General features: G+C 52.9%; 1 protein-coding gene across 2 annotated transcripts in view; it reads right to left on the bottom strand.

The window, feature by feature from the left end:
• Nucleotides 1-23,278, bottom strand: part of RAB6B (RAB6B, member RAS oncogene family) — a 46,477-nt gene that overhangs the window by 15,745 nt on the left and 7,454 nt on the right. For both annotated transcript variants that reach the window (XM_036332559.1, XM_036332558.1), the window contains exon 2: nucleotides 3,295-3,353. In XM_036332559.1, coding sequence (XP_036188452.1) covers nucleotides 3,295-3,353 — 59 coding nt within the window. The remainder of the gene's footprint in view (nucleotides 1-3,294; nucleotides 3,354-23,278) is intronic.

Here is a 23,278-nt window from a genome sequence, read left to right as displayed (position 1 = left end):
GAGCCGGCCTGTGACTCTCCTGGCCATACCCCCAGTAAGTGCAGCCAAGCGAGAGGACCCACGAGGGACCCATGAGAAACCCTAGAGTTCGCTGCCTCGGTATCCTCCCTCCCACTCCCAGTGGCCACCTGCAGAGGCCTGAGGCCACCACATGGCTCTAGCGCAGGTTTCAAGCAGGTGGCCCAAGGACCAGGCCTGCAGGTGTGTTTTGTTGGCCTATGAGAGGGGAGGGGGCCTGGCCACACAGAGGGTCAAGTCTCATCACAGCACAGGTATAAGAAGGTTTCTCCCATCGCAAATTTTGAAAATAATTTTTTAGTTGGGGGCTTATACAAGAGATTTGTGGAGCCATGACTCGCACCAGGATGCTTGTCAATTTTATTTTTTTGCTGCTTCTAGTGAGTGGATCAGATGGGGTGACGGGTGGGGTGGCAGAGGCTGGGGATGCATGTGCCAAGAGGAGAACAAAATGCATGTGTGTTGAGGGGAGGAGGCAGCAGCAGATCTGCTCTCCAGGGGCCCACAGGCTGTCCAGGTGGCATCTCCCCAGGGCCTGCCAGGTGGACAGCGCCCCTGAGAGGTCTAACAGGGGAGCCCGGCTCTGCCCAGCCAGGTCCTCATGGGTCCTCATGCCAGCCCCTCGGGGCCTCAGCATGTCCAGCCCCAGGCAGAGGGAGGACTGACTGCTACCCAGATGAGGCTGACCCTCCCGCCCCCCCTGCCCTCCACGCAAGGCTGAGGGTGGGGTCAGATTCTATTTTCTCCTACTTTCTCTCCAAGCAAGTAAGCACTTGACAAACATCTGTTGTCAGAATGAGTGGAGGGAGGCAGGAGGCAGAGCCAGAGGCACACAGGAAGGATGGGAGGGAGGGCGAGGTGACTGGTTCTGGGAATTGTCTGGGCACCTCAGCTAATGGAGGTGGGCTGGCGGCAGGCTCTGCTGGGCGGTCCTGGCTGATGGGCAGGATGTCCGTGGGGGTAGCTGGGAGTAGTCACCGTGCTGGGGACAACAAGGAACATCCCCCAGAGCCCTTGGGGAGCTTGTCTACTTCCCAAATGTCTCTGCCACTGAGTTAAGAAAAGCAAACAAAATAACACTTCCCCCTTTCCATCTCCAGAGAATTCATTAAGATGAGCCTGTGTATGCACGGAATTGGAGCCCTGGCCTCCTAGCCTAATTACCATTTTAAAGGGTGTCGGGAAAGAAACTCTACCTGCTGGGAAAACAAGTCAGCAAAGCCAGCGGTGGAGGGCACTTGCTCCCCCTGGACTTTCTCCCCTCTCACCACAGGGACATGGGGCCTCCGGCCTCTCAGTCTGGTGGGGCTAAAACCAAGGCAGAGAGTGTCTCTCGGAGCCACGTTGACACCATCAGGTGTTTGACATCAGCTATGGCCAGGCCCGGTGCTGGGCCCACGAATAGTGGTGGATCTGAGGGGTCGTGGCCCCAGCCACGCCCAGAGCCCATCCAGGAGCCAGAGCAGAGAGGAGCTCCTGTGGAGTCAGGAGGCTAAGAGAGCCCAGGACAACGTGATAAGGGAGAGGGTGCCATGGAGGGGGCGGAACACAGACAAACATGCCCTGAGCTTTGATGAGTCAGAAGAACATTTCACAGCAGAGAAGGCAGGGCGTGCCGGCAGAGGTGATACCATGAGCCAAGGAGTGGGGCTGGGGCAGTGTCACTGTGTGAGGAGCAGCAAGCGAGTGGGCCTCGGGACAAGCAGTGAGCAAGCAGATACTGGAGGGAGGTGGGCTGAGATTTTGAGGGACTCAAACAACATGGGGAGGAGCTGATCCATGCCAATGAGGACACCGCAAAGGTCACCGTCACCATCTGCACTGCCAAGAACCCCAAGCAGCCAAGCGTCTCACTGTAGTCAATGGGACACCAACAAGAGGCATTATAAGTATCCTGGTAATTCAAAAACTTCCAATATAATATTCTCTCTCTCTCTCTCTCTCTCTCTCTCTCTCTCTCTCTCTCTCACACACACACACACACACACACACACACACACACACACACACACACACTGAATACTAGATCAGACTCCAGAACTGCAATCTGTTGGGATGGAATCCCAAATGCAGGTCAATGCGGTAGAACTCCCGTGTGGGGCGGCCAGGCCTCTGCCAAGGCTGTATTGGTGCAAAGCCCCGGCCTGGAAAGCACACGACGAAGGCAGTGAGGCTGAGATCACCCTCCCAAAGCCGGTGCCCAGGGCTGTGCCTATCACCCAGGGCCCCTCCCCCAGAGCCTGTGTTCTGACCCTTCCATCAAGTCTACTAGTTCCCTGGCATTTCAGACGACTGCAGAGGAAAAGCAGGAAATTCGAGAGAGAGGCAGAGAGAGGGCTGTATCTGGGGCAAAGACAATGCCTAGTCCAGAGGAAGACCCAGGCTGAAGAGAAGACCCGGAACTGCAATCGGCAGTGAGCTGTGCTCCGTATCCTCGGTCAGTCCAGGAAGGCAGAGGGGCCCTTACCCAGCCGTCCCCAGTGTGCTCTATAAATATTTCCCCCGTGAGGACTCAGTGACAAAAAGATCCCATGGCCAGAACATCTGGGAGATCCTGCACACTACCCCCCACTTTCAGCACAAAACCACACACTGATGCAGTCAGGGCCCTGAGAAGTCCTGCAGGAAAGTGAAATGTTACTGACCCCCTTTGGGCCACCTGGAGCCACATCTGGGCCACTGGCTGACCCCAGACCACCGTGAGAGTGAGGAGCCAGGGGTCACTCCATCCAGCCTCCTGCCCATGTAGAGCAGTACAAGCCCATCACATCAACCTCTCCAGGGAAGAGAGTGCCTCAGCAACTCTGTGTGTGTGTGTGTGTGCATGCCTGAGTGTGTGCACACACATGCATGAGGCCCAGCAAATATAACCATGCTCAAGGAGCAAGTTCTCCTACTGCTCTTTCACCTCCATTATTTTGCATCTTGTCCATCCTCCTCCAGGTGACAACCCACTCAAGTAACCAAACCCTGTAATGGTTAGACCTGCCCATGGGCAGCAAGGTGACACAGACTGAAACGTGTCCTTTCCCTCCTGGAAAACATTTCCTTTGCCGAGGTTTGGACCTTCAGAAGGGCTCAGGGTCATTACTGGGCTGGGGCCAGGGCATAGACGGGAGGCTCCTTCAAGGCAAAACAAACGCCCTGGGCCCTGGGAACATCCTATTCTCATCTCAGGACTAGCCAGCCCCGGAGAGAAACCAGCATAGTCTCCAGGCAACTGTCCTGGCTGCAGACACCATGGGTGATGGGGAACAGGGGCTCCCGGGACCTCACCTGGTACGTGTTGTCGAAGCTGTCATACATGAACCGCGTAATCAGAGACGTCTTTCCGACTGTAAAACAAGAAGAGAGGGGGTCAGCCACGGCATCCGAGCTAGGTTCCTCTAAACACATTTCACATGAAGACAACGGATAACAAAGAAGCCCAAAGGAAAGATGAGATGCGGAAACAGAAGTGAAAGGCAGACCTTGGGAAAGGGACCCAGAGCAAGGCAGCCGAGTCTACACCGGCTGAGCTGCAGGGGAGTTCTTGCCAGGCACCGAGAAGGAGGCCTGTCCCTGCCCTGTGAATTCTCACCACCCAACTTCAACATCTTCCTTGGCCCACAAGAGTGTAACTGACGCCAGAGCCATACATGAAGAATTGGAGCAAGTGCGTGCAAGACTGATGCTCCCCTCACAATGGCCTACGTTCTCCCGGAAACATTGCCTTGTCATTGGCCACAGGCTGCGGTGGGGGCATGCTGTTCAGTTCTCATTCATTCAGCCCGCAGACTGCTGAGGAAGTGGCTTTCTAAGGAACCAGGCAGCAGGGGGCGTAAATGAGACATTGCCCAGTGTCTCTCAGAGGCAGGACTATTTTTTGGAAGAGCATGCCTGACTGTCCAGCTCCTTGCAGGACGGTTAACATCCCTGGGTCTCGCTGGGTAAGTTCCAGCAGGATCACAATGACAACCCTGGCTTCCCCCTCTTCGCCCGCCCTCATTTGCAAATGCCCTGAGAACCACTGCTAAGGCTCAGAGAACCATGAAGTCTCTTAGGAATCCCAGAAGTGCTGCTTATCTCCCTAACTGCAGGGTTTGGCTTCTGACCCAACCCTGTGCCGGTCTCCTGAGGCCTGGCAGTGGCAGAAATACCTACTGTAGCATTTCTATCATCTGGGAGGGGAGGACGGGGAGGAAGAAACATCTGTTAGGTCAGGCCCAGCATGGAATGCTTCTCTACACTGTCCCATCAAGTCTGCCATGGCCCCGGGAGGCTCAGAAGGGACTGGCACAGCTGAGCTTGGCTCACAGTCCCCTCTGCTCCGGCTGCCAGGAACACACAACCCTGGTGGAAAAGCAGGAGAGCCAGCACCCAAGCAGGAGAGCCAGTTCTCCAATCTGCCTCTCCCCGATTCTCGGAAGGGATGTCCACGGGCTCCACCTGGCGGGGTGGCTGGTCACTGCCTGAATGGAGCACAGTGACCCATGGGACTCCTCTGGGCAAGGTCCTTCTCTGAGGCCTCAGTGGTACAACATCTAACAGACAAGGGCAGCCACCTCCTGTCAGCCCACAACTGTAAAGAAAAGACAACAGTCTTCTAGGCAGAAGGAACACCTGTTGGACTGTGTTTGGGACAAATTTAGGTGGCTCCACCTTTGACCCGGAATGGGTCAACTGGATCCAAGTCCTAGCTGGCGTACTGTTTAGCTCCATCATTCTGAGGTGGTCCCTGCCCCTCTGGACCTCAATGCCTCATTTGGACATAACATCAGAGACTTCCAAGGGCAGTGGTAGAAATGAAATCCTATATAATAAAGAGGTGATATGCAAATTGACCACCATGCCCTCACAAGATGGCAGTGCCCACAGCAGGGGCGAGGCTGGCTGCTCTGCGCGCCTGCCGCTGGAGTCCTCTCAGCCCTGCCGGGGGCCTCGGGTCCTCCTGCACACCCCACTGACTGAGTCTCAGGCAAGCAGGGCCAGCCAAAGCGCAGGCAATCCTTGGGTGGTGGCTGCCCAGCTGCCCAGGGCTGGCCCGAGGCTCAGGTAACCAGGGCCAGCCAAGGCTTGCGCTGCCAGCAGTGGCAGCAGCAGAAGTGTGATGGGGGCATCACCTTCCCCTGATCGCTAGGTCGCCTCCTGCCCCTGAGGGCTCCCAGACTGTGAGAGGGGGGCAGGCCGGGCTGAGGGACCCCCGCTCCAGTGCATGAATTTTCATGCACCAGGCCTCTATTAAGATAATAAAAGTGCTAGGCACACAGGAAATGCTTAACACTGAAAGGAGGTAGGTAGCAGGTAACAGCTGATACCGCCACCACTACTGAATTCACCTTGCCTGTCATGTCTCTTCATCTGGCTGTTCCTGATCATTCTTCTTTATAATAAAACTGGTACCTTATAACCGTTCTGGTGAATTATGGAGCCTGAGGAGGGTCACGGGAGCCCTTGGCTTTGTCGCCAGTTGGTCAGAGTGTGGTGTCCTTGGGAACCCCATGTGTGGCTGGCAGTCTTATTGGGGACTACGCCCTTAAACTGGGGAGTCTGACACCAACTCTGGGGGGCAGTGCCAGGAAGGGCTGCAGTACCCCAGCTGGTGTCAGAAGAGCCACGTTTCTGGAAGAACCTCTCTGGGGTGAGCAGTAATGCACTCAAGGTCTCTTCTAATGGCAACGGAAAACCGTCCTTTGAAAAGCTATTGACGGGCATTTAATCTGTAAAGTACTTTCCAATTGCTTTAAATCTCCCCGTAAATTTCATATGAAGGTGGGAAGTGGGGGCTCCCCACCCAGAACGGCCTGGCTGGAGATTGCTAAGGGGAGCCCAGCGTAAATCGTGGAGCAACATTGAGCCAGCGAGAGGCAGACAAATGGGAGGGATCACAGCTTCCTCCTTTTCCAAAAGTTACAGTCTCCTCCTCCGGAAGAGAGGCATGGCAGGGCCCACTGGTAACTTCCCTGGGCTGTGACACTCCCGCATCTTACTCCCGGGGGACAAGGGACAAGCATCGGGGAGCAGGGTGAGAAGGTGGGGAGATTCCTTTCTCTCAGGTTGTTCCCCAGGGCAGCTGAGCAGACAGGCAGGAAAGACAGTGGAAACACAAAGTGGAACAGGAGGTTCGTGGAGCAGCTGAAAACTCAGAGATCCCCACAGGGTCTCCAATGCCGAGTCGCTCCTTCTCGGGACACCGGCCACTGGCAGTGGATCTGTACTGGCTCACAGGGTAGGAGGAGAAAATCCCAAGAAAACAAGTTGTTTATTGGGACTGTCAGGAGGAACAGGTGTGGGGGCCTGGCCACAGCCAATATTTTCTGAACATTCCCACGATAACCATCACAGGCTACACGTGTGTTTATAGAGCCTGTTCCAGGCGCACGCCTGGGGCCGTGCCAGGAGGATTTACATGACAGGAGTAAACAGAGCAGACGGGACACCTGCTGCCTGAAGCTGCAGGATTCCACGCCCGCAGCTACGCTGTGCTGAGCCCTCAGCACCGACCTGTGCGGTCCTCCACTCTGAAGCGGGTATTCGTGTCACCCCCACTTTCTACAAGGGGCAATGAGCTGACAGCCTCGTGCCCAGGGCCAGAGCTGAGTGAGGCCAGGATGAGGGGGTCTGACCGGGAACGAAGCTCTGATTTCTGACCCTTCTTAGCATCTTTGAGTCAAACTGGGGTTCAGGGTCCTGCCGGGTCATTATTGTCACCGCTGTGGCTATCCCGGAGGCCTGGGAACAGCCCCTGCCAGCCCACACACCTCTTCCTTGGGACCAGCTGCAGGTGAGGGCCTCTCCCCACTCGGGAAGTGCTTGTCCCAAATCAGGAGGTCAGACACTGGAAACTGAGGTGCCCTGTGGGGCCCAGGAGGGCTTACAAAGCGAGGGTGGGAAGGTTTGAACACCGGGGGCCCAGCACCCCAACTGAGTCCTGGGCTGGATGACCGGATCGTCACTGATTAACTGCAAAAGGGAATCTCTTTCTGTCCCTCTAGGCTTGTTTTCCTCATTTCTCAGGGCAGACCTCCTCCTCCCTGCCTCAGAGCTTCCCCATGACCAGCCAATCCTCCTTCCCAGATAGCGGGGCTCAGACCCTTTATGAACCTGTCAGCTGGGCTACCTGCTTGGACCTGTCTGAGGGCTCGTCCTCCCTGCGGCAGGTATCTGCACTCTCCACTGCAGCTCAGGGCTGGTGTGTCCTGATCCAGCCCCCATCGAACAAGTCTGCCTGCAGGGCCACCACCCTGCCCCTGACCCAGGGCTCCAGGGCAGAACTCAGGGATGTTCAGGGACTGCAGCTCGCAGAGGAAAGCCTGGGCCACGCTGTCTGACACGAATGCAGGAAAGGCATCCTCCTCACCGTGTCTGGGAGGCTTCCTAGGGCCCCGAGACGGAGCTGATGAAAAGGGCCCCTTGCACACCGCTGCCCAGGCTCCACCCTGGCATCACATAAAGAGGCTGAGCTGGTAAAAGGGCTGTCCTGTGCCAAGCTCCTCTCCCCTCTGAAGGGCTGCTGCCCCTTCCTCACCCCATACCTGAGCAGGAGGTACTGGAACTGGGAAATGATGAGCTTGCACAGCCCATCTACCTGGCCACTTCCCCAGGCTCACCACAAAGAGCAGGAGGAGGCTGGAGCCATCACCTGACTGGCCACTACCACTGGGCTGTAGCCAAGGGGGGATCCGAGAGGGGCAGTGATATTCAACCGGTGCAGATAGGGATAGGTGCATGGGAGGGGCAGGAGACACTCCCCTGAGGTCCCTCCTGCCTCCCCGCCCCACCCCCCCATCACTGCAGCCTCTGAGAGAGTGGTCCTCCCCACAGGGCTCTGTTCTCAAGGTCACACTGGGCTGTGTTCTCAAGGTCACACTGTCCGGAATCCAGCTAACAACAGTCTGAGACACCAGTACGGCCAAACTGAGCTTTTTCTGAAGGCAAAGATTCCACTCTACTGCCAGGATTTTATTAAAAACAAGCAGCCAAATCATTTGGGCTTTTTTTTTTTTATCTCGGCTCTTGGCTTCGCAATATTCCTGTAGTCTAGTCCCACCTGATTAAGCAGAGAGATGCATTTTCCTTTCAACCAAACGAGGGTCAGACGATTCCTTACTGAGTATTTACCAGGAACCTCTAGAAAGAAGGAATAGGAACGCGAACTCTTACGGGGCTTTCTCTTGGAGCCAGACAAGAAAGCTGCTGCTTTCCTTAGGGCCCCTCATTTGATCCTCGTCACGATCCAATGAGTGAGTTATCATCCCCCAGGTCACAGAGCTTGTCAGCAGTGGAGCTGGCGCACAAACCCAGATCTGACGCCAAAGTCCACGCCTCACGCATGACTGCCACATGAAACCAAACCCACCCAGGGCTCCGGGCCTTGGCTTGTGCCCAGGCCATAGGTGACGGCTGAGCGGCCCATGAGCCTCCAGATTCCCACGCTGACACTGTCTCCCTCTTTGAAGGACCCCTCTCGGCCCTGCCATCTCCATAGCAGGTGTGGGTGTGGGTGGAGAGATTGCCCTGCCGGCTAGAAATGTAGGCGAATGTGAGGCAGAGCACAAGAAGTTAGCTGGAGACTTCGTAGAGGGTCTGCCAAGGCCTGGCAGAGTGCGCACCACCCACGAGGTGGCCCCCTTGCCCAGCCCAGCCAGAACCTGGGCCCACAATCTGCTCTCAGCCATCCGTTCCCATTGACCACCCACGCCAGCTCCGGGACACTGCTGGACAGACAAGGGGGTCCCGCCTGGTCCTCCTCAGGGTCACAGAACTGGCCCAGAATGGGAGGCAGAAAAGACCTGGTGGAACCCACTGCCATTTCCAGGCCGCCATGGTGGGCTGCCCCCCTCTTAGATGCCTGGGAAAGGGTCTCTGAATCTTGGCCCATAGCCCCCCTTCAGCCAGCTCTAGGTCAGAGAGCGTCTGTAGTTGTCAGGAGGTGGCCCTGGAAAAGGCAAACCTGCTCTCAGGCCAGCAACCCACTCCTAGCCTGGGCTGGCCGACTCGGTTATCCATCCCATCAGCGCAGTTTGCAGAATACAGCCAGGAAACGCTGTGAGTGCTGGGAGGGGCCTGCTCCGAGGGGCTCCGTCCTTGCCCTGCAGCTGAGAAGGAGGCCAGGACCATCCTGGCCCAGCTTCCCTAGCTCCACAGGGGCCACCATGCCCTGCAAACCTTTGCCCCAAAGCCCCCTCTTACTGGCCTTCCTGCGGGCGCACAGCCCCCGGGCCCTGTGGTAATAAGACACCAGCCACATCTACTACCTAAGCCTTGTTTTCTTTTGTTCTGTTTTCAGAAAATAGAAAATCCAACCCCAACCTTGCAGCAAGGTGAGCAAGCCTGGAGGTCTGGGGGCCGGGCTCCCCCCTCCACACCCACCCTGCCACCAGCGCGCAGAAAGGTGGCTCCAGACCAGGGCTCTGCCAGCTCCTACCCGGGTCCTGAGGGGCCGACTGGCTCACCGTAGGCTAAATTAGGAAACACGTGAAAAATCCCATTTCAAACGGTTCCCCCAAAGACTCCGACGGTAATTAAGAAATATGCAAAGCTCTTCATTGGACACTTTAATTAAGTGTGTTAATTCCCTTTGCCAGAGGACGCTCAGCCACCTGGGCCTCACTGAGGAGGGAGGAGGGAGGAGGGGGGAGGGGAGGAAGGATGGGAAGGGGGTTGGCAGGACAGAGGTGGGCTAGGCTGACCCAGACCTTTTTTCCTGCTCCAGTTGGGAGACTGACCCATTGCTGCCCCTCACGCTGCCCCATTGTCCTCCATCCGTCCCATGTCCTCTGACCAAGCCCAGTGACCCCAGGAAAGCCTGCCCTGAGTCAGCGCTAGGGGGTATCATCCACTAGCCCAGCCGTGGGCAAACTACGGCCCATTTGAAATGAATAAAACTAAAAAAAAAAAAAAAAGACCGTACCCTTTTATGTAATGATGTTTACTTTGAATTTATATTAGTTCACACAAACACTCCATCCATGCTTTTGTTCCGGCCCTCCGGTCCAGTTTAAGAACCCATTGTGGCCCTCGAGTCAAAAAGTTTGCCCACGCCGAAACCGGTTTCGCTCAGTGGATAGATCGTCAGCCTGCGGACTGAAAGGTCCCAGGTTCGATTCCGGTCAAGGGCATGTACCTGGGTTGCGGGCACATCCCCAGTAGGAGATGTGCAGGAGGCAGCTGATCCATGTTTATCATCGATGTTTCTAACTTTCTATCCCTCTCCCTTCCTCTCTGTGAAAAATCAATAAAATATATTAAAAAAAAAAAAAAGTTTGCCCACCCCTGCACTAGCCTCACAATGCCCTCCCCCACCTGCTGGAAAAGAGAAAGCCTGGGGTGCAGGAGGAAGGACTGGCCCTATATGTGTCCCTGACTGGCTATGGGCCGTGGACCTGTCCAGCCCCCACTCAGGGTCTCAGCTTCCCATTAGAGTAAGAAGGAATAGGTGAGTGGGTCCTAAGAATCCCATCAGCATAACAGCCCATGCTTCAATCATGTACAAAGGCTGAGGACAGAAAAGGAGAAGGGAAAATAAAATAAAGTCCCGTGTGACCAGGAAAGCTAGGACTCCAGGTGGGAAGCTTTCCTCGTGCAAACCCACAGGTACTCCCAGGAAGGCCGGTCCTCCACGCCATCATTCCTCCAGAACACCTTAACTCAGCCCCGTTGTTTCAGGAACAACAATGGCCTGCCAGGGATGCACATGGTACCCGGGGCCGGGGCCGTGGAGGTTCAGCCTCCGTCTCCCTTCCTGACCCACCTCCTGCTGCCTTCCCCAGAGGTTTCACGTTTGGCAGAAAGAGGCGAGTTCCAAGGAAGCAGGTGGCCAGCAGGGTTGGGCTTGCAGAAACCCCAGGCTCAGAGGCCACACCAGCACCGCTGGTTACCACAGGGGAGGTTTGGCTACGTCTCCTCTGTCTGATGGCGAGCTCTCGTCTTTGCTTTTCTTCCTTTCCTCTCTAGCTTCCCCCCACTTTCCTAAGCCCCCAGGCCCAGCCTGCAGTCTGGTCTTGACCTCAGCCTCTACCTCTCCCAGGACCCCATGAGCTTTCAGGACACTGCAAACCACCCCTGCCCAGCCCAGTGCACAGAAAGGCGGCCCCAGACCAGGGCTCTGCCAGCTCCTACCTGAGTCCTGAGGGGCCGACTGGCTCACCGTGGGCTAAACGAGGAAACATGTGAGAAATCCCAACCCACACGAGGAGCTTCGAATTAAGCGAGTCTACACCTGACCTGAGGCTTCCTCTTCTCCCCAATCATTACTCTATCTATTAATTGTCTACACAGATCAGCTGGAGAGAGAGAACAGATTTCTCTTATGTACAATTCAGAATTTTGAGATAGATATAAGGCCAAGGAGCCGTAAACTAAAAGGAGAAGGCAGGAGCAAAAACTTTACAGAAATACATCTTGTAACATCTTACTCAAGTCACTGCAGTCAGACTAAGAAGCTGCCCGATCTCCCTGGCAGTCATGGGATGATGTCAAAGCAAAAAATAAAAGTAAAAATACACGACCAGCCCAGCTGCTATGGCTCAGCGGTTGAGCATTGACCCAGGAGCCAAGGGTTCACTGGTTCGATTCCTGGTCAGGGCACATGACCGTGTTGCAGGCTTGATCACCATTGGGGGTGTGTGCAGGAGGCAGCCGATCGCTGACCTGTCATCAATGTTTTCTATCTCTCTATCCCTCTCCCTTCCTCTTTCTCTAAAAAACAATAAAAACATATTTAAAAAAAATACATGACCAACTGCAATAGTCACAGTACTTGTGAGGTAAAACCAAACTGGTTGCTGAGCTTTTTATAAGAGTTGATGCCAAAACCGGTTTGGCTCAGTGGATAGAGCGTCGGCTTGCGGACTGAAAGGTCCCAGGTTTGATTCTGGTCAAGGGCATGTACCTGGGTTGCGGGCACATCCCAGTAGGAGATGTGCAGGAGGCAGCTGATTGATTTTTCTCCCTCATCGATGTTTCTAACTCTCTATCTCTCTCCCTTCCTCTCTGTAAAAAATCAATAAGATATTAAAAAAAAAAAAGAGTTGAATAGCAGAAAGTTCTTCAGAAGAGTCTAGAGTGCAGAAACCATGTGGCCACTTACAGGGCAAATGTACATGTTATATAATCAACTGGCTGAACATCACTGATGAAAATCAAGGATGCTAACATCCCCTGTCCAAGCCAATGTTCGCAGTCATGGGCCCAGACCGATGTGCCTTACAAAAAAATAATTAAACGAAAAACCAAGGTTCCAAGATTTCAGCTTCTGATCAAGATGAAGTAATAGGGACCAGATTTATCCTCTCATATGACAGAACCAAAAGACAGACACAATATATGAAATAATGATTTTCAAGACACTGGCCTTCAGGCACTGAAGATAATTACCTCTGAGAGGCATGAAACAAATGAGGTGAGCCCCACAACTAACCCCCAAATTATTGCTTTGAGAAACTTTTAGGCGACAGCATAGAGAGGGGGGAGGCAGGTAGAACCTGATGGACTTCCTGAATTGAGGAGATAGAGCTGAGTCTGGAGTTCACAAGACAGAGTCCCAGAGAGGAGGGAGATGCACAGAGAGAGAACTCCAGAGGTCTGCAAAGGGGCTCCTCCAAGTTTCCAGCTGAGGACTGCTTAGTACATGTGTGCAAGGAAACCTACTCAAAACTGGGGAAAGAACCACTCAAATGGATTAAAGGAAGCAGAGCCTGGAATCCACACAGGGCCTGGGAGAGTGCCTGTTCCCACCTGTTCCCGCCTGTTTCCAGAGTGGAAATCTGGGGACACTGGGAAGAGGAGTCAAAAGGGCTGTGCCTCCATAGTGGGTAATAATTAGCCCCACACTGAACACCACCCTGGTCTCAACTAACAAATCTTAAGAATGTTTACAGGAATACAAAAACAACCCAGTAACATGGCAAAAGTCACAATGTCTAGCATCCAATAAGAAAATTATCAGGTAGCCCTAGCCAGTTTGATTCAGTGGATAGAGCCTCAGCCTGGGGACTGAAGGGTCCCAGGTTTGATTCCAGTCAAGAGCACGTGCCTAGATTGTGGGCTCAATCCCAGTAGGGAGCATGCAGGAGGCAGCCAATCCATGATTTTCTCTCACCATGGATGTTTCTATCTCTCTCTTCTTCTCCCTTCCTCTCTGAAATCAGTAAAAGTATATTTTTAAGAAGTTATCAGGTATGTTAAGAAACAATAAAATATACCCCTAAAGAGGGGGAGAACACAATCAATTGAAACCAACCCCAAAATGACACAGATGTTAGAATTAGCAATGACATTAAAAAAAAAACACGCAACTTATTCCAACTGCATGTTATTATGTTCAAAAAGCACTAGGCATTTGTTCTCCGAGGTGCAGAGGGTGAGAGGCTACTGAGAAACATGAGGGAAAGATGTTGTTTTTCTGACTTTTTATTGTTTTCTGTGAAAGCTTTTTCCTGCATGAAATCTTAGAAGCCAATGCAATTTCAGACCATGTTAATTTAAAACAGAGATGTGGAGAATATTAAAAAGGACATGACAAACTTCTAGAGGTAAAAACTACAATGGGCAGGGTAAAAATACACTGATGAGATTAACAATAGATTAGACACTACAGAAGAAAGTACCAGTGAACATGAAACATGCAGAAAAAGGATAAAAATAAATAATTGAAACAACAGTGAGTTGTGGGATGAGGTCAAATAGCCTGATGTACATGTAATTGAAGTCCTCAAAGGATTGGAGGATGGGGATGGTGACAGCAAAATATATTTGAAGAAATAATTACTGGAAATATTCTAAATTTTAGGAAAACTATATACCCACAGATCCAAAAAGTTTAATGAATCTCAGAAAAAGGAAACATAAAGAAAACAAACAGGGCACATCATATACAAATTGCACAGAATCAACAATATGGAGAAAGTCACAAAAGTAGCCAGGGGAAAAAAAGATACCTTCAGTACAGGGAAACAAAGAAGTGAGCAATTTCTCCTCAGAAACAATGCAAGCAAGATGACAAAGGAGCCATTTACAAACTACTGAAAGAAAAACCCATTAACCTAGAATTCAGTAACTTTCAGATATATAACATCTTTCAAAAAAAAAGAAGAAATACTTTTCAAACATACAATGCTGACAGAATTTATCACCAGCAGACACTCACAACAAGAAATGTTACAAGATGTCCTTCAAGAAACTGAAATGACACCAGATGGAAATGTGGATTTACACAAAGGAATGAGGAACACAGGACATGATCACTACATGGATAAATAGGTAAGATTTCTTTCATATTGTTAAAATCTCCTTATAACTGACTGTTTAAACAAAAATTACTATACTATGTTGGACCACAGACCCAAGAAAACAGAGAACAAAAATCTTGTTACCTTGACAGAAACTATACAGACTAGAAGAAAAGGAAATGACATCTTTGAAGGAGTAGAAGAAAAATATTGTCAACACGGAATTCTATGCCCAGCAAAAATCTTTCAAAAATGAAGGTAAAATAAAGAAAATCAAATGCTGAGATAATTCATTCTAACAGACCTGCAACACAAGAAAGGAAGTTTTTTGGCAGAAGGACAGGAGACCTGCACACTCACACTACAGCCAACATAGTCAGGACACCAATTTAAAGTCTGACAGACCTGGATTTTAATCCTGGCTCTCACACTTATTTCCTGTGTGATCTTGGGTTAGTTACTATCCTCTGAGGCGCAGCTTCCTTGTATTAACAACGAGAGGCCTGGTGCCTTGGCTGGCCTGATGCCCAGTGCCTAGGGTAGGGTCCCTAGGCTTGGCTGGTGATCAGGGCTGATCTACAGGGCGACCAGCAGGGTGATGGGGAGGGGGGTGGGAGCCCGCTGGCAGCCACCTTGGCTGACCTTGCACTGCCTGCTTGCCGGCCCTGCCACCCCCCCCCCCCCCTTTGCAGGTTGTGGCCTGAGGGGTGGGGGCAGCTCCTGTGTTGAGCATCTGCCCCCTGGTGATCAGTGCACATCATAGCAACCAGTCATTAGGCCATTCATTTCGCCCTTTGGTTGATTTGCGTATTAGGGTTTTATTGTATAGGATGATAGCAGAAATGACTACCTCACAGCAGTGTTATGAATCCTCTGAGAACAGTAAAAAGTTAACATTCTGGGTGAAAGGCATATGGGAAGTCTTAGTACTGTTCTTGCAATTTTCTATAAGCCTAAAGTTATGTCAAAATAATGCTGATTTAAAAAATTATGCACACACATGTACACATCCATTTCTCTCATATTACTGGCACATTCAGGAAATATTGTGCTGATTAGTTAGACATTCTGGTCAACATGACATTTTCCTAAGGAACTAGACTATAACTATACTTGGCATCAAATTAATCTTCACAGTGAGGCAGGATCTAGCTGGGTACTGGGGAACTGCTGTGAGCACTTCTAACCACAGACCAGGAGATGGAGCAAGTCCAGATAGATCAGCTCAGCGGGCAGAACCCATGTATAACCACCATGTGTGCACGTTCACTGATACGTGCAAACACACACACACACACACACACACACACACAGGCTTAATGAAACAGGCACCAGAAGCCTTGGTGTATGGAAACCCTCTAGTTCCCCTGGTGTCTTAGCTGTGCAACTGAGAACCTTACAAATACAACATCTTACAAGAAGCCTCAGGGATTCTTGAAAACCACCTGAGATCTGACTACACAGCTTATGTGGGCTGCAGAGCTCCTCCCACCCAGTCAATCCACCCACTGTCTGGACCCTCTCTGTCTCATGGAGTCATCTCAAACACTTGTCAGCTTCAAGAAGGGGCAAGGTCTATCTTCCAGGTTCCACACCAGCACCAGCACCAGCACCCGCTAGCTTTGAGGACTAGCCACCCTCCAACATCATCTCAGAAAAGGAGTTTCTGCCCAGAGCATACACCATGACCCTCTGGCCTGGCTTTCCTGGATAGCCAGACTGGTGGGCAGAATGTAGTCCATTTCAATTGGTTTGGAGCTCAGCCCAGTTCCAGCCAGACCCTACACATGCCAATCACACCTGTGTCTAAGTGGCTGCCTGGATGCTGTGAAGAATTAATTCATAGTGAGTATATGTATGTTTGAGAGAAATGTAAGTATGCTTAATTCCCATCACCAGCTGATCTTCTGACAAGGTCAGTACGAATGCAATTTGGTAATTTACTTAACTGATAGGAACTCTTGGCCCATCCATAGCATGGTGTTTGGTAAAGTAATATATACTAGTATGCTCATGTTTATCCTTTTCTCGCCAAGGAAATTGCTGGTGGCATTGATGTGAAAAGCCTCACTTAAAGGGGTAGTGAGAATGGGGAGGAAAAGTGTTGAGAGGCATGGCTTGTGTTTCCTATATTGTTAGGTAAGGTCCAGTCAGAGAGGCTTTGCGACAATGGACCCACAGCTCCCATCCCTGGGGGCACAGCTGTGGCCAAGTTCACTCAGGAAGGTGGAAGGTGGCCTCCAGATTGTAGGCTGCTGTAGGCAGAGCATCATCCCAGATGCCACCCCCTCTCAGAGGAACCCCTGGGCTGGACAGCCTTGGGTGCTGACTCTGGGCTCTCCATGAGCCTAGGGAGCTATTCCTGGCACTTTTGCTGGCCCAGCTTCACTCCTGTCCTCACACAGCCTGCACAGTGCTGTTCACCTTGCTGCTTTGACAAGGAGAAATTGGGTGCAATCCCAGGCCCTGCGCCTCCACAGTTGGCTGGTGAGAAGAATGGACTTGTAGACTTCCCCATTCTCCATAGACAGAAGCCTCCTCCTGCCCTCAGGACAGACTCAAAGTCACCTGCTCAGGACTGACTCAAAGAGTAGGGACAGGCTTCCAGGTAATGTTTAGTGTTGTGTTCTGGAATGGAAAAGGCACCCTAGATTCCAAGGACCACCCAGCAGGCAACTGTGTCTCCACCCCTGTTGGACCAGAAATGACTGCTGGTCAGGCTTTGGGGTGGCCAGAGGGCCAGGCCATGGGAATGGAGTTAGGGGAACTGGGTTAATACCCAAGTCTGCCCCTGGGTTTGGATGCCTGGGTAACCAAGACAGGGAGATAGCCAGGCTCACCTGTTTCCATCCCACAAGCTCCGGGCCCTAAGGAGCCCATCTCAAAAGCAGCACCACAGATGGCATAAGCCATCAGAGCTCTGGAGCTGATCTTGTCCAAGCTGCTCTCTGAACTGAGAAGTTGTGAAGGTGGAGAAGAGGGGCCACTTGCCCCAGATCACACAGCCCCCGGGTCATGGCCAGACAGTACCTCTCCCAGTGCACAGCCAAGAAGAGCTCCACCTCAGAGGTTTCTCTGAGTCCAAGTGTGCCCAGGACAAGAAGACCCTGTCTCCTGAAGTCCCAGTGGAAACACAACACGGGAGGGGCTAAGGAAGAGCAAAGAAAAAACAGTACCAAGGACAGAAGGCTGGCTTCCAGAAAGATCTCAGATCAGAGTAGCCTCAGAATGCCAAGTCATGGCAAGAAGGTACCCAGAAAATGTGACAAGAAAAATCAAAGGTGCAGAAGCAGGAGAGATTGCTCAAGGCCACATGAAGGGAGAGCAGTAGCCGAGTGGGAACCAGAACCCAGCTCCCAGGGGCTTCCCTCGTGCCTGCTGTGGGTGGCCCCAGCCAGCTTTGTAACTGGGAGCAGGTCACAGCCCCTCCTGGATGCTCCAACTCCTCGTCTGCGAAATGAAGGCATTCCCTCCCTCGAACATCTTCACCCCATCTGTATTGGTTATCTGTGCTGTGTAACAAACACCACAACCTTAGTAGCTTAAAACAACATACATGACTATGTCACAGTTTCTGTGGGGCAGGAGTATGGGCACAGCTTATCTGGGTCCTCTGCTCAGGGTCTCACAAGGGTGCAATCATGGTATCAGCTGGGCTATGCTTCTTTCCGGAGCTCAGGATCCACGTCCAAACTCCTGAGGTTGCTGACAGAATTTAATTCCTTGTGGCTGGAGGACTGAGGTCCCCATTTTCTCGGGGCTGTTCTTTTTTCCTAGGGGCCATCCACAGTTCCTTGCCACGTGGCCCCCTCACAGACCCTCTCACACTTGGCAGGTACATCCCATCACCTTTACGATACCATATTGGCTAGAAGCATGTCTCAGGATCCAAGTGCATTCAAGGGGAGGGGACCATGCAAGGATGTGAGTCACTGGGGGTCACCTTAGGTCATGTCTACCACACCATCACACATTCACAGGTTCCTAAGAGATGCTGCCTCTACTCCTCACTCAGCCTCCACCCCCTTTCCTATATTGGTGAAGAAGCTAATCACCTCACAGGTCTCTCTGTCTTAAGACTGAAGCTACCAGCTGGCCTGGATGGAGGCTGTGGGTGGGCAGGGGCTGACCCCTGTGGTGCCTGCTTCACTGAGTATTTCTGCACACTGCCCAGCCAGTTCTCCCACATCACACCCAGGCCTCCCCCAAGCGGAGGTGGACGGATGAGCCAACACTGCTGTCCACACCAGAACCTGGCCTTATTTGGCCCTTTTGCTGCATGGTGGAGGTAGGAGAGGAGCCAAGTTCTTTTGGACCAACATCTGGGGTTCTGCCCTCTTCTGATGTAGGTGGGGGAGGAGAAGGGTGGATAGGCTGGCCGGGCACCTTTTCAGGCCTGCATTTCATATTCTGGCCTGGACAGAAGCCTGTAGTGTTTTGGCTGGATATGGAGGAATGGAGGGGAAGACTTAATGAATTAGAATCAGGGGAGAATGTCTGGATCTTGGTGGTACACGTAGGATCTGTTATTATCCTAAAAATAAGTGGCTAATTTGATAACAATCTTTTTTTTTTTTTTTCCCTCCCTGAAAAGAAATCCTTCCCAGAGGTTCTCACACAGAGAGCAGAACCAAACAAAAATCTCCTGCCCCCAACACTACACCCTACTCACAGCAGCCCAGCCTGGGAACTGCTGGAGCTGGGAACTGCTGGGGAGGGAGACAGCTCAGTCTGCTCACTGATGCCCCATGTTGGCAGCACTGGGGGAGTGAAGCTGATGGGGTCCTCCCTGATCCCCAGGGCAAGGTGAGGACTCTTCTCTCCACTCCTCCTGTTCTGCCTGGCTGCAGGTTATCTGCCATCATTATAGCAGCAGCCCCGCTGCTCACCTCGTCCTCCACACAAAACAGAATTGATCCAATATGCAGTAATGCCTCCGCGGGAAACGTCTGCATTCTATTCCATTTGGTCAGAACCCAGGGATGGACAGCGCCACTAGAGCAGCAAACCACCCTGCCTTTTTCAAAGCCCCAGGTCATGGTCACAGACAGGCTGTAGCTCCTTGCTAATCCTGTCTGTGTCTGGTGGCAGCACCTTCCTCCTCCATCTCCGTGATTTCACAGCTCCCTTCCCCCGACACCCGTTTTTCTCTCCTAGCCCTCTCCCTTCATCGGGAGAGGAAATCAACAAGAAACAATTGTTCTAAATGCTTCCCTTTACCCTCCCAGTCTGTGCAGTGTTTACTCCCCGCACAGCAACAGGTCAGCCCCTCTCAGAATTAGCCACCCCCAGAGAGACCTGTCTCTGCTGCAGGGGCCACAGGCGCAACTCTCCAGTCCCGAACCAGGAATGGGTTTTTTTTGGTGTTTTTTTTTTTGGTTCTGCCTCTGCCCCAGGGGTAGGAGCAATGGGGGACCAGCGGGTGTTCCCACAGGTCAAAGCTGAACTGAGCTGCTGGTGGCCAGCTTCCAGGCCAGCCCTTCTCCAGGCCAGCAATCCTGGTAGGGGGACACCCTTGCTGAGGGCCCAGCCAAGGCGACAGCTCTCCTTACCCGCCCTAACCTCAGAGACAATTACGCTGGCACTGCGCGAAGGGCCATGGGTGGTGACGGAAACATGCTGTGGTCACTGATGATGCATAATAGGATATTCTCCACCCACCAGGCCCCCTGGCAAAGGAGTGCAGGTGGTGCTCAGTAACCTCCACGGGCCCTTCCTGGACAGAAGGCAGGAGGAGCAAGGAGCAGGGGTCACCAGGGCTTTGGAGGCTGGGGTTTCAGGCCTCGAGAACAGACCATGAGCTGGCCTGCAGGCAGGGAACTGCACCAACTGGCCTGAACAGGCTGCCTGCTCTGGGCTAGGGCTGGGTTCAGGCTGGCAGCCCCACCCCCACTCTGGCTCCATAGCTCTTGGCCTTTCGCTTTTTGTGCAGCCAGTTTAAGGTTGGGTTTCTGTCTCCAAGGCAGAGAGGGGCGCTCTCCCCTACACATCACTGCCTCCCTCGAGTCCTGAGGGACCCCTGAGCTTGCTGGGAAGATGGAATCTGGTAGAGAAGAGCAAGGGAAGCCCTGGGAGAAAGCAAAGAAAGCGAGTCAAGTGTGCCTGGAAGAGGAGCCTAGCAAGGGAGGAGGTGATAGGAAGCTGCACAAAGGGGAGCTCACACACCGCCCGCACCCGCCAGATGGCAAGAGAGTAGAGGGAGTTCTCACACTCAGTCACCAGAGGGATCTGGGGAAGCTCCTGCACCCAATGACCATGGGGCAGAGGGAGCTCACAGACCCAATGACCAGAGGGTGGGGAGCACAGATGTCTAATAGCCAGCTCCTCACGGGGTAGTCCATTCTGCCCTGGGCAGGTGGCAGAAGGGGGAGTCTGGGAGGGTTGCCAGCATCCTGGAGCACCCCCTTGGCAGGACAGAAGCAGTCAGGGAACCCAGGGCGTTGTGGAGGCAGGAAGGACAGAGGAGCTCAAGGTGGCCAGTTTTGTAACATCTGAGGATGGTGTGACCTTGCAGGGAAAAACCAAGCTGCTCTCGACAAGCCTTCATTGTTCCTGCGTCCTCACTCTACAGCAGGGGTTCTCAAACTACGGCCCGTGGGCCACATGCAAATACAAATATTGTATTTGTTCCCATTTTGTTTTTTTACTTCAAAATAAGATATGGGCAATGTGCATAGGAATTTGTTCATAGTTTTTTTTCAAACTATAGTCCGGCCCTCCAACGGTCTGAGGGACAGTGGACTGGCCCCCTGTTTAAAAAGTTTGAGGACCCCTGCTCTACAGAAAAGCATCAGGGAAACAGACATCCCCAGTGGGGCTGAACTTCAAGCCAGAGGAGAAACCCTGGCTCACCCTCTCACGAGCCCTCCTCTCATTTTATCCTCAGAATGTCCCAGCCTTGTCTGGTTCAGGCCGCCTGGATCTCCTGTTTCCAATCGGACCCCACCCCACCTTCTTCTTCTAATCTACGATCATGTCCCTCCTTAATCCAAACCCCAGTGATTCCTCACTGCCTGGAGGGAAGACCCTGACTTATGCATGTGGAAGCGAGGCTCTCTGGGGCCTGACTTCGCCTACCTGTCCAAGTTCACAGCTCCTGCTCCCACCATGCTATACCCACCTAGGCCACAGCCCAGCCACCTTGCACCACACACTCCATTCCCCGGAATCCCCAAGCCCTTCACAACCTTCGGCCTTGACACAGCCTGGCCCTCTACTTACCCTGCCCACCTTTGTCTGCCCAAGAAGTCCTGCTCACTGTGCACGACCTCCTCTGGGAAGCCTTCCCGGACAACCCCAGCAGGCCCCGCCCACAGCCTTGCTGTGTATTGAACATTGTCTGGCTGGGACTCATGACCTGCTTACCTCTCCAACTGCTGTTCTAATCACATGCCTCAAAGCCTTTGCCCCTGCAGTCCACCTGGGCTGTGCTCCCGGGGAAGCACCAGAGCTGTGAACATGAGGTGCTCTTCCATGAGCAGCTGTGGGGGTCCCACCGAGCGGGGCAGGGTGAGTCTGTCCCACTTCCTGCCGGGATGGGCAGCAGGGAAAACACCCACCAGGGAGTCAGAGACCCAGGTGCCCTTCCTGGCTCAGCAGGAAGCACTCTGGGTCTGCACACCATCTGAAGGCCTTCACCTCTCAGAGCCTCATGGTCTTCATTTATAAAAGGGGACATGCAGCTCTTCCTGTCAGATCACACGGATGTGCGCCTTGCAGCTCACGACACAAAACTGACAGATCAATGATTCTCAAAACCTCGCAGCCCTACCTCTCTTCCCCTCATCCATCTACAAAGGGGGGCTGCTGGCACTATTTCATTCACAAAATTACCTATCACCTGAGCATTTACCACGTGCCATGCAGTGAAATATTTAGTCTTCGTGAAACCCCAACAAGGCAATAATCACCCCAGTGTCTGGTGAGGAAAATGAGCACAGAGTGGTCCTGTTCCATCTCAACACCATCCAGACATGGGGGGCGGAGGGGCTAGGGAGGAAGCCAGGCCTGAGGAGGATGGAGTGAGAGATGGGACTGGAGTAGGAGCTGGGGCGGGGTCAGTAAGTTGGCTCGTCTGGTGGACACACTGCAAACCTCTCTAGGTGCTGGCCCTTTCCCTGCCTTCCCTGCTTACACCCAGCTGCCTGGCTGCAGAAGGAAGTGTCCTAGAGATGAAGTACCTGGGATCTGTCACATGCTCTGTCCTCATCATAGGTCCCCTCTGTTCAGAATAAATGTCTGCCAGCAGGAAGGGCAGGACAGCTCCATCCCTGTTGCCTGGCAACCGAGCCAAATACAACCTCAGATGGATGAGCCAGAGTACCGTGGGGGCATACGAGGGAGAGCTGGGCCCAGGGAGGTGTGCCAAGACTGCCTCCCAGGAGAAGAGGGTGCAGGCTGGAAAGGACCCTGCACTAGGGCCTGCTGGCAGAAGATCCAGGGGTAAAATAGCTGATGGACACCCTGATCCCACACCCTCATCCCTGCAGCCCCTCTAACCCCTCTGACCAGCAGTGCCATCTCTCCAGGATGGGAGTGCTACTGGCTTGGCATCATGTTCTAAGATGGCACTGAATTATGAGCAAGAGTTAGAGATCCATTGGCTGGAGTGGTCACTCAGTCCAGCAACCTCTGGGGACACATCGAGAAAGCCAGAGATGGGATAGGGCTTGTCCAACCACACAACTGGCTGGCGGCTGACTGGGGCCAGAATCAGGGTCTCCAGGGCCCTGGCTGCTCCAGGCCTGGGGGGAGGATGAAGCCAGCCACTTACTTTGGTTAGTTCTTCCCTTTTTAGTACTTAGTTCTCAGCTGAAACCTGGGTAGTGTCTTTCCTCTATGCAGTGGGCCGAGGGCTGACTTGGGAGGGTTTAGCTACCTCCAGATAAGCAGTTCATTCAGTGTAAGGATGGAGTGCCTGCTATGCAATCCACAACTCCAGCTCCATCAGACTTCCACATGGAGACTCAGCCTCCTTCCTAGATCCGCCCCAGCCCCCCATTTCCTCCCCGCTGTGGGCTCCAGTGCCCCTCACCAGCCTAGGGGAATCA

Source organism: Myotis myotis, unplaced genomic scaffold, assembly GCF_014108235.1.
Source record: "Myotis myotis isolate mMyoMyo1 unplaced genomic scaffold, mMyoMyo1.p scaffold_m19_p_13, whole genome shotgun sequence".
Taxonomy (NCBI): Eukaryota; Metazoa; Chordata; class Mammalia; order Chiroptera; family Vespertilionidae; genus Myotis; species Myotis myotis.
Note: the sequence above shows the minus strand (reverse complement) of the source record. Positions and strands in the feature narration are given on the sequence as shown.